This window comes from Dendrobates tinctorius, unplaced genomic scaffold (assembly GCF_039654945.1).
Source record: "Dendrobates tinctorius isolate UK_male_01 unplaced genomic scaffold, ASM3965494v1 ptg000060l, whole genome shotgun sequence".
Classification (NCBI taxonomy): Eukaryota; Metazoa; Chordata; class Amphibia; order Anura; family Dendrobatidae; genus Dendrobates; species Dendrobates tinctorius.
Window position 1 is genome coordinate 47792362 of NW_027361728.1, and position 12315 is coordinate 47804676.

The following is a 12315-nucleotide window of genomic DNA, read 5'->3' on the forward strand; positions in this document are numbered from 1 at the left end:
CATTCACAAATAAAACAATACTTGGTATATCCAAGCTGCAGTCCAAGAAGAAGTGCAACAACTTTTAGATCACCACATATGTTCCAGTTATAATTTCTATAATTAATGTGGGCCAACAGTAACTCCATATTCTCATATGTTTCTTTCATGTGTACGGCATGTCCAATAGGTATAGAAGGATAGATATTTCCGTTGTGTAGTACAACAGCGTTCAGACTTAAAACTGATGAGTCAATGAGCAGTCGCCATTCCTTCAGGTCATGTTCGCATTCAAGAGCACCAAACAACCCCAAGATGTCATTGTCAAAGGATAAACTGTCGACATGGTTGAAAAATTGATTAAGGTCTTCTTGACAACTGTGAAAAACAGAAACTCTTGTTCCTGGTAATAAGAGATTCCGTTCTTGTAGCCTTGATCCCAAAATTTCTGCCTTCCTCTTTGACAATTTCAAATCTATGACCAAGTCACTCAGATCAGCTTGATTAAAAAGATGTGAATTAGATGTAGAAGGCTTAAAGTCTGGGTCTGCAGCAGTTTAATTTTCCACAGACATTGTTACTTCATCTTCCTCATCCTCTATTGTCCATACTTTGGGCGGATTTGGAACACGAAGACTTTCATCGTGTGGCACTGGTCTTGTGGCTGAAGGAAGATTAGAATATTGTATTGATTACTTGTTCTTTGCTGAATATACTTTACATTTGCAAGGCAGAAGTAGCAATCTCATACATGATCTCTCTGCTCTCTCCATATCATTGGGACAGCGAATGGCATTTAAGGTAATGATTCATTCAGCCATGCTCTAAGTATGTCAGTATTGTCTTTTGATTCCTCCCCTGCCCAGGAGATGATGTATGCGCCGTACACGGTCAGCCGAATGATTCACTGTGAGTTTGCATAATAAGTGCTTGCATATGTGTAGATCAGTGATTTTTGCTATTTCAATGGAAAATTCAGAATATACTGTTTCAGAAAAAGTTCATATATGAGTTTTTATAATTATAACTGAATATTAGAATGTTTCGCATCATTTCTCAAAAACCTTACGTGATAGGAAAAATCTGAAGTCATTTCTGAAATCAGCATGAAATAATCTATCAGGAAAACTCAAAATAGTCCGAGGGACAAATCCTTGATAACACAGTGTTATATGAAGAGTCTATTACCTCATATATTATAACAGAATATTAGAGATGAGTGAGCTGCCCTGAACTTTTCCAAAAATTCAATTCATGGCATATCAAAACTACTCCAATTGTCCTTAGAAGACAAATGCAACAATTTGAGGACTCTTAGGATTGTGTCAAAGTGATGCTAAGCTCTGTAACATGAATATAGCTTTAGTAATGTTAAAGTGCCCTGAACATATATGACTAAAGGTAAACGGATGGTAACCTCTCTTCACTACTGTGTGACAACATGATCTACAATGTTTATTCAGTGCTTTATTGTGTTTTGTTTGTTTCATCTCTACACAATATGTATTTTTTCAGGCGGCAGGAGCCAGCCACTATCAGGGTTGTAATAGGTGATGGTTGGTGGGGCTTATGCCCTGAGTTATGGGTGCTGGGATAGATGTCATTAAGTTCTTCGTCTTTACCAAAGATATTTAGATACAAGAATAAAGTGATAAACTGAATCTTTGATTGAGTGAAGGAAATCCTACCAACCAATGTAGTTCCTATCCGCCATGTATTGGCAGCTATTAGTGGATGTTACCAAGCATCTGTTAGCCTGAGATAACATTGACAGAGTTGACTTGAATAGTAAAAGGTTTTATACAAGTTGATGTCTCTAAGACTTGTAGCTCAAAGTCTCATATATTTTTAAAGGTATTGTAGAAAACTTAGTATGCGATTGATTTGTGTTGCTTTTCTGTCTTTTATATTTTCATTCATTTTTTATTCAGAAATGTGAACATTTCTTAGTCAAGTAACTCAATGTTGTTGATCTTTATTTCTAAGCTTGATAAATAAGGTACAGAACATAGCACAGTCTGCACAAAGTACTGATAAATCCAACAAGACAGTGCAGCATTCAGAGCTTTTAATTCAGAGCTATATTACAAGCATTTGTTGTGTGTTTTGAATATGGATGAGCAACAAAAGGGCTGCTGATATAAAGAGCATAATACAAAATATGAACAAAGTATGCAATAACAGTCGTTATGTTCAAATATCTCTCAAACAGCAATCCAAATGGGGCTCAGTCTCAGGAAAACAGATGGCCAGCTTTCACACTCGATGAACAACATTACCTTATGTTAGACACAGAAGACTTAAAGACAGATCGGAAAATGCGTGCCAAGCAGTGCAGATTCTGGAACAAATTCTATCCCCTAATTCTTCAGATAACAGGTAAATATAAAATAAAAGTTAAAGACAACTTCTTAAACTTCATGTACAGTTTAATACAACAATGACATCTTATTTACAATTAGGAGATCCCATGATTCCAACTTTTGTGATGTTTGCTAACAGAATTCTAATAGAATTCTATGATTCTATATTTGCACAAGTAAAGACTAGAAGCAATGGGATGAAACTGAATGGGAGGAGACACAGATTAGATATTAGAAAAAACTTTTTGACAGTTAGAGTGATCAATGAGTGGAACAAGCTGCCACGAGAAGTGGTGAGTTCTCCTTCAATGGAAGTCTTCAAACAGAGGCTGGACAGACATCTGACTGGGATGATATAGCGAATCCTGCTTTGAGCAGGGGGTTGGACTAGATGGCCCAGGAGGTCCCTTCCAACTCTACGATTCTATGATTCTATTCTATGATTCTATGATTCTAATAAAGATCCAAAAATATTTAGTGATAATAATCACAATGGGTCTTCTGTATTAAAAAAAATGATTTTTTTTAAAAGAAGATGAATTTAGTTAAGGCTCTAGAGAGGTAATGGTCACTATTTATTCCATATAACTTATAGGGTTTTTTCATCATAGTAGTTGCCATTTATGGTCCTTTGTACACTGAAAAGTGGTTAAATAGATGAATGAATCTTAGGAATTCGTTTTAGTCAGATTCACTAGATTCCGCTGACAGATTAGCTTTGATTTAAATGTGTGGCGGACAATGCATGTCATTGAAGTCACCACACAATTGACCATATGAGTCTCACATAGCTATATGGGCCTCAGCAGTAGAAAAACCAAAGACCCGCACCAGAAGAACCAAGGACATGTTAAGAGATATGTTAAGGTGTGGACGTGGGAGAGGTGCGTATAAAAAAAATTAAAACAAGATAGAAAGGGACCCACACCTATATGACTTTTCTGCTGATAGGTTAAGGTTCTGCCTTATAGAATGGGACACACATGTATATGACTTTTCTGCTGATAGGTTAAGGTTCTACCTTATAGAATGGGACACACATGTATATGACTTTTCTGATGATAGGTTTAGGTTCCACCTAGTAGAAAAGCCACCTTCAAAGGTGTCTAGCAAAAGTTTACTTTGCATTAAAAAATATAAACATTCAAATAGCTGAGGGATAGTTGAGTTAGATTAGAATATGCTCATTATTTATTATTATTATTATTATTATTATTTAAAAATACAGTATAATTTAATCTAAAATGCAGAAATGTTTTATTGGTTGTGTTGATTTATTTTAACTTATATGTGGACACGTCAGATTTAACTTACTATTCTTGATAATACTTATTTTTTCTTTATATCAAACCCGGTGCAAGGACAATTTATTTTAATTAGAGGTGGAACAGAACACACTAATCTTACTTTATTAGCGACAGTCTCATTTCTGTCTGAGGTAGTCATTTCACATGGATTGATGAGGTCAGTGTTAATAAGATGCATGACTTATGATTTGATTTGTGTGACCTTATCACTAAGAAAGTAAACAGGTGGCAATAATATATCACACTGCAAGTCCTTCTACTGCCTTTCACGATGTGAATTTCTCTATGGAATGAGGCTAACATTGGATTAAATTTCTATGAAGTAATTAACCAGATCAATTATGTATGAAGACATATGTTTAATGATGTTTATGTTTCTATTGTCACAAGTTTTATTATCAAGGGCTGTTTTATTACATTAAGCTTTACTGAGATTCTAAACAGGATAAAACCCCAGAATAGTAGAAATTCAAAGCAGTAAATGTAATTTCTAGGTGAACTGAAATTGAAAAGTTTTCTTCTGCAATTAAAAGACAGACTAATATAGATGGAAGGAACAGACAATCTTCACCATTCATTTGGCAGCAGAATTACCGTGACTGCTTTCATAGCTGTAGTTTTGTTTTACTGTATGTACGTTTCTTGGAGTCTTACTGTTCACTCTTCTGTTCACTGATAAAGAACTTTTTCACTTTGCTGGCAGCTGGCAACAAGTAGATGAGCCAATAACCCATGGTTCCATGCAGGGGATGATTTGCTGAATTGGGACCATACTTTTCTGTGCCTTAGTATGCAAATCTATTGCAATGGCCAATAAAGCAATAATAGCAATGTTAGCGTATAAGACATTTTGTAATAAAAAGATATTTAGAATTTATAAGAACATTTGCTTTTGAAAGAACAATAATTTTTACTATAACAGATCTATACAGGAAATTTTAGCTTGCTTCATTTTTTGTAAATTGACACTTTATTTTTAAGCTCTTTTCCATGTTTTAATTTCTTACTATACACTCTAGCCTAACATCCGAATAGTGGCGACATGAGCTAACTCTCTAATATATGGAGCTTCTTGAGTCTGGCCCAACAGATGGCAGCAGGGAAAAGAAGAATTTAAGGAGAAAGTCTAACTTTAGATGAATACTGCTTTTGTTCTCAGGGAGAAAAACTGTTGCCAGAGATGTCTAAAAGGTGTTCACTAATAGAGAATATAGTAACTTGTCCTTCAGATGACCATCTCACTAGGAAGAATGCTATTTGTCATTTAGGGACATAGCACTCATCCTCATGATATTCTATGAGGCTGTTCAAATGTCTGATTTTCTCCCCAGACTTAGAGTCCCGTTTCACCTGGCGACGCACCAGCGATCCTGACAAAGATACGACCTGGAATGGATCGCTGGTGCGGCACTAAATGGTGTCTAGTAAGCTGCCAAACGGGCAGATTTCTTCAGCGATGCAGCAATGATCCGGCGAGCCTTGTAACGACCTCGCTGGTTCTTGGTACCTTGTCACACAGCAGCTTTTCAAACGATTCCCGCCTACATCCCTGAGTTCTGTGTCGCCAACGAGGTCGCTTGTCGGCGTCAAGCACAGCGATGCACGCTGGCCAGTGGGATGCCGAGGACGAAAAATGGCCCAGGACATTCCAGCACGATCAGCGATATCCAGCGGGGGGCCAGTTGCTGCTGCGTATCATAAGAAGCGAGATCGCTGTTGCGTCACAAAAATGGTGACGCTTCAGCGATCTCGCTAGCGATCTCGCTATGTGAGAAGGGGGCTTTAGACAATCTGAGGGAAAAAAAATCACACCTTCCATGATTTACCCTAGAGAACTGGATGGCATTTGCCCAATTCAACTCTATGTGTCAGTGGAAAAAATCTGACCTCACTCAGATGATATCCGAGTGTGGTCTGATTTTCATATATTGACATTATAAAAAAGGTGGAGAAACTTTTTTCTTCAACTCTAAGAAAATTGGATCACTCTGGGATAAAACTCTGATCAAAGTCTAATCAGAGTGGAATTAGAATAATTCGACAAATTTTCTCTAATGGGAAAAATATGGTCATCCACACCTGCCCCAACACTCAGTCAAGCCAAGTACTTCTTTGTAAAGGGGACTCGGGAGAAATAGCAGTCAGTAGAATCTGTTTGACAGCTACCTATTGGAGGACTTTTAACATTTTTGGTGCAACAGATGTATTAAGAACTGTTATAGATATAGATTATTACACCCACTGTAGATATTTTTGACATGGCTGCTGCTTCTGGCTTTATCAATTCTGTCCCCTGCTTTAACCAACTCTAAAATGATTCTATTGTTCCTGATAGACAGGTAATCAAGACCCAGGATGGTGAGGAATTGCCTTGGTAATTGAGTATCACTATATTTTTCATATTAAAAAATAATTATATCTGTGAGAAAATATGACATCAAAAGCCACATTAACATCACCACATTTTGGATAGGCAATGACATTCTTCACACAGGCTCCAACTTGTTATGGAGTGCTGAACCAGATTTATTGATCTATTAATTAGGGTTATGCCAATGTGAAGGCCTTGTCACAATATATATACTTTATATGACCATTTATGAATCAAAGAAAATGTAGAATTTCTCTCGTAATAAAAATTGCCTACAATCTGTTAACATCTGTATATGTGGCTGTTTAGAAAAGATTTAACTTTAGTGATATCAGTATCAACATAGTTTTTAACCCTTTTACCCCTTTTCCATTTTTTACATCTTTGCTCCCCTTTTTCTCAGAGCCATATTTTTTAAATTTTCCCATCAATATGGCCATGTGAGGACTTGTTTTAGGCGGGACAAGTTGCACTTTTGAACAACATCATTGATTTTACCATATTATACTGGAAAACAGTAAAAAAATTCCAAGTGTGGTGAAATTGCAAAAAAGTGCTATTCCTCAATTGTTTTGGGTTTTTTTATTTACCATGTTCACAAAATGCTAAAACTGACCTGCCGTTATGGTTCTCCAAATCCTTACAAGTTCACATATGCAAAATATATTTAGGTTCTTTTTTATTTAAGTGCTGAAACAAAATCAAAAGTTTGCAAGAACAAAAATTGTCACCATTCTCCGAGATCTGCAGTGTTTCTAATTTTCGTGATCTGGGGCTGGGTTTATTTTTTGCTCGTCCAGCTGACATTTTGATTGACATCATTTTGGCATAGATACAATGTTTTGATCTCCCACTATTGCATTTTATTGAAATGTTGCAGCAAACAAAATAACTTAATTTTGTCATTTTGATCTTTTTTTCTTGTTATGCAGTTTGTTGATCAGATAAAGTGTTTTTATATTTTGGTAGATCGGACGTTTCTGAATACAGCGATACCACATAGGTATATTTTTTAAAATTATTTTTTAGCTTAAATGGGGATAAGGGGGGTGATTTGAACTTTAATATTTTTAAAAATGTTTTAATATTTTTAAAACATGTTTTTTTTCTACTTTTTGCTTGCTTCAATAGTCCCTTTAGGAGACTTGAATCTGCGATCTTCCAATGGCTCGTGCTACAGATAACAAGGCTTCAGCCCTGCTATGTGGAGCAGAAATCATCATCATCTAATAAAGCCGGCCAAACCCCCAGTGTCATGCCACCCCATCGACTCCCCATGACCATGTGAAAAAGGTGCCGATGGGCGGGGTTTATGCCTCATTTCCGATGCACTCATGTTAAAGGCCTTTGACAGTGATTGACAGCTGCATTTAACATGTTAACAGCTGAGGGTGGTTCGAGATTCCACCTGCAACTATTAGAGGAACGTGACAGCTAATAAAATCAGCTGTCATGTGCTGGGATAGATGCAAACTCAGTGCCAGAATCCACATTAAATGCAGCAACACAACCTATGAAATATCTTTTGAGCAGTTATATATTGTAGCAGTTATAAAGCAGTTATATAGTATACTGAGGGAATTATAGGGACTTTTTAATTAAAGTATATTAAAAAGAGCTTTTATTATGGCATACAATACACAGTTAGGATTAAAAAGTGAGTATTATTTTTGGACCACCCCTTTTAAATGTTTATCTCTCTACCCTAAGCAGTAAATTCCAACTGGAGTAAATGGAAGTTATATAAACCAATACTGTTGTTATTCCACTAAGTAAAATTCACCAATAAGAATAATGCTTAGTCCTAGAATTAAAATAAATATTTAATAATTGGAGATGAGAAAGTGTATTCTACTGAGACTAAATTCTTGTTGAAGTTTACAAAAATTTGTAGTCTGCAGAATATGTATTTTTTTGCATTTCGAACAAAGCAAATTCAGCAAAATGGCAGCCAGCTGAGGTTTTCATTTTGCAAAACTGCAGAGGCTTTCTACCTACCTCACTACTCGCCTATCCCACCACCCCTGCAGCCTACTGTCTGCTGCTCCACTTTTCTTTTCCCCTTTCCCTTTCCCAGTTGTGCACATATTTTTGTGCGACTTAAATCCATGCCATGGCTTTCATTGCCATCTAGGCCTCTGACATCCTAACTTTCCGTGCTGTTGTTGTGGATCATGTTATGAAATCTCAACATTATGACATTTGCCCAAGGCCTAGTCAGTGCTGTCATATCACAGGTGAATAAATCCACTGCACTGAGTCAAACAGGCAAGGAATAGAATACATGTGATTGAATAATGGGAGTAGAAAAGATGCAGAAAACTGTATAGTGGGCTGTAGAGACAGCAGGGTCGGTGAATGGTAAGTTGAGTTCTGATTTTTATTTTATCACTGCAGATTGAATTTCCCTGTAAAATCCATGTTACTTACCAAAACTTAGTCTCTGCAGATTTGCAGATGTATAATAATAATAATTATTATTATTACTATCATGAATATTATTAAGACCGTTTTTGCAGTCAGACGGCCGTATAAATCAGAATGAGATCAGAAGAGAGTACATGGACTGGTCGGTGGCTTTCCTGTCGGACCCAAGCATGACCCAAGCATGACAGCTGCATAGAAATGCATAAAGGTTTCACACTTGGGTCAGGAGATCCGCATGCACTGTGTTCTGATCCCCATCTAATTGTCTGACTGCACCTTTACAGCAACAATGTGTTTTCCCTAGCCACTGAGCATTTACACAACTAGACAAAAATATCCTACACCTGGATATCTGCAAGACACGTCTTTCAGTCTTTTGTATTTAAGTTTTGCAGTCATATTTGAACCAAAGATAAGGTAATCCAACACTGACCTCCACAATACAGCGGACGTGCACTTGTGCACACAGTAGTATGGTTATTTCATATGTTATCATTCTGCTCTATTTCTTAGGGAAATCACTTTTTGCAACAAAAAAATGTGGGAGCTAAAAGACAATCATGACTACATCCTCAGATGTGTGGACAGGTGTCTCCTCTTACCTCATCTATGATTCCATTATTATAACACAAGCTTGGTTTATGCACTTAAAATCAACATGTGTATATCCAAGCCTTAAAATAATTCACAGAACATTGATGTTTTAGAGTGTTAGCTGCTTTTGCTTTAGGCATGTAAACCTCCCTAGGTAGAAGAGTTCTGTTCTCTTCGAAGTCTACAGAGAAAAGGAAAGAGCATAGATTTTGATTCAGAAGTTGCTCAGTGGGATTTCATAGAAACACCTGTAAACTGGAAAGTTTTCAGTTTTGTATGTATGTTGTTCAACCTGCAGTATTTTTTTCAATACGCATAAAAAAGGATGTACAGTTGTGGCTTCACTCTTCAATAAAAAGAGTAAAGTCTATAATATCTCAAGAGAACACTGAAAAAAATGAACATTGCCCTTTTTACTCTTATATAAAAATGTTTATAATGTCCATTGCTACATTCTGGATAAAGTTGTTATTAAATAAATTGTACAATATTCATTCTTACCCGTCACCTAACAATTTTGGTAAAACTCTTTTTCTTCTTCTTTTTTCAAATATATATATATATTGGAAATTAAAGAACAATAGGTGGCATAGCATAAGAAATATGTTTCACTGACTCCAATTCATTACAGTGGGATTTTTTTGTGTAATTCAAATTTGTGCAAAAAGCTGCAAATTTTGTAATTTTTATGTCCAAAGTGGACAGACCTGCAGCAGGATTTTGGCGAGACATGATGGTTTCTACTCACCCAATTAATCATGCCAGAAAAATTATTCTAAAGCCTGATAAAGAAAAAGCATGCAAACATTATGGGATCACAACAAGAAAACTTTATTAGAAGTGAAAAAAGGAGAGATATGCTTTTAATTATTTGTTCTAATAAGTTCATTATCAGTATCTGTATTTAAGGGGTTTGGTTTAACACTCACTTCACCTTTACCCTTGAGGAAGCCATAGGTAGGTAGTGATATGTGTGGGGTTCATTCCTTATCCTACTTTTAGTCTGACTTCACAGGTTTATCTTTCCCATTTACCATTTGATTTACCGTATATGCCCAAGTATAACCCGACCTGAGTGTAAGCCGAGGCAGCTAATTTTGCCACAAAAAACTGGGTAAGCTTATTGACTCGAGTATAAGCCAGGTACGCATTGTCCCCTCATCCCTGTCCTGGTATGCATGGCTCCCCCATCCCTGTCCTTGTATGCATGGCTCCCATATCCTTGTATACATGTTTCCCATTAAAAAAAACAAACATCCTACTCATCTTCCTGCGCGCCCTGATGCATCTTGTTCCGGCACCAGCAGCTCTTACTGCTGAGCGATCATGTCGCCTCCATTAAGGTGTGGAGAGGCATGCATATTCATTACCTTAATGAGTGGGTCCATATGATCGCTTGCCTGGAAATGCTGCTGGCGCTGGAACCAACGAGATGCAGCAATGGCGTGCTGGAAGGTGAGTTAGATGTTTTCTGGAAGCCGGCTGCTGTGGATGTCACTCTGCGTGCTATAAGATAAATGAATATTCATTTCTCTTTAGCAATGGGCACAGTTACAGCTGCAGCTGCTGGCTCCTGCCTCGTATGACCCGCTGCTCTGCCGTTCTTCCTCCCCCGCTGGACCTCTGGGACAATTGAATCGTGTATAAGCCGAGGGGGCGTTTTCAGCCCAAAAAAGTGCTGAAAAACTCAGCTTATACACCAATATATACGGTATGCATTTTTTCTACTTCTTATACTAACCTTGTGTGACTCCTTTTTGATTATTTACTCTTGTGTCAACAGTATTTTGGCATTATATCTGCAAAATCTTTGTATATTCTCAGTTAGCATGTTGTCAAGCTCAAGGCAATTTTTAATTAAGTTATGTATATGTATGTATGACCAAAATGACCTCCAGCAGGCCACAAATGTGCATATGTCTGCACAAACAGTTAGAAACCGACACCATGAGGATGTTCTGAGTGCCCAACATCCACAGATGGGGGTTGTGCTCACAGCCTAACACCGTGCATGATGCTTGACATTTGCCACAGAACACCAGGATTGGCAAATTCGCCATTGGTGCCCTGTGCTCTTCACAGATGAAAGCAGGTTCACACTGAGCACATGTGACAGATGTGACAGAGTCTGGAGATGCAGTGGAGAGCGATCTGCTGCCTGCAACATCCTTCAGCATGACCGGTTTGGCAATGAGTCAGTAATGGTGTGGGGTGGCATTTCTTTGGAGGGCCACATGGTGTTGCACTGTGAGCACAACCCCCATCTGTGGACGTCGGGCACTCAGACCATCCTCATGGAGTTGGTTTCTAACCAATTGTGCAGACACAGGCACATTTGTGGCCTGCTGGAGGTCATTTTGCAGGGCCCTAGCAGTGCTCCTCCTGTTCCTTCTTCCACAAAGGCTGAGGTAGCGGTCCTGCTGCTGGGTTGTTGCCCTACTATGGCCCCCTCCACATCTCCTGGTGTGCTGGCATGTCTCCTGGTAGCGTCTCCAGCCTCTGGACACTACGATGACAAACACAGCAAACCTTCTTGCCAGAGCTCGCATTGATGTGACATCCTTGATGAGCTGCACTACCTGAGCAACTTGTGTGGGTTGTACAGTCCTTCTCATGCTACCATGAGTGTGAAAGCGCAACCAGCATTCAAAAGTGACCAAAACATCAGCCAGAAAGCATTGGTACTGAGATGTGGTCTGTGGTCCCCACCTGCAGAACCACTCCTTTATTGAGGGTGTCTTGATAATTGCCAATAATTTCCATCTGCTGTCTTTTCCATTTGCACAACAGCATGTGAAATTGAGTGTCAATCAGTGTTGCTTCTTAAGTGGACAGTTTGATTTCACAGAAGTTTGATTTACTTGGAGTTATATTCTGTTGTTTAAGTGTTTCCTTTATTTTTTGAGCAGTGTGTATATATAAATATATATATGTATATATATATATATCGGGAAAAATAAGTATTTCATACTTTGCCGAATTTTGCATGTTTTCCCACTTACAAAGAATGGAGAGGTCTGTAATTTTTATTGCCGATACACTTCAACTGTGAGAGACAGAATGTAAAAAATATCCAGAAAATCACATTGTATGATTTTTACATAAATAATTTGCATTTTATTCCATGAAGTACGTATTTAATACAATAGAAAAATAAAATTTAATATTTGCTACAGAAACCTTTGTTTGTAACTACAGAGGTGAGCCATTCCTGTAGTTCTTGACCACTGCAGCAGGGATTTTGGCTCATTTCTCCATACAGATCTTCTGCAGA

At 37.7% G+C, this 12315-nt stretch overlaps 1 protein-coding gene across 1 annotated transcript in view; it reads left to right on the forward strand.

The window, feature by feature from the left end:
• Positions 1 to 12315, forward strand: part of BCHE (butyrylcholinesterase) — an 82818-nt gene that overhangs the window by 54342 nt on the left and 16161 nt on the right. The window contains exon 3 of the mRNA XM_073578944.1: positions 2192 to 2358. Within this exon, the coding sequence (XP_073435045.1) occupies positions 2192 to 2358 (167 nt within the window). The remainder of the gene's footprint in view (positions 1 to 2191; positions 2359 to 12315) is intronic.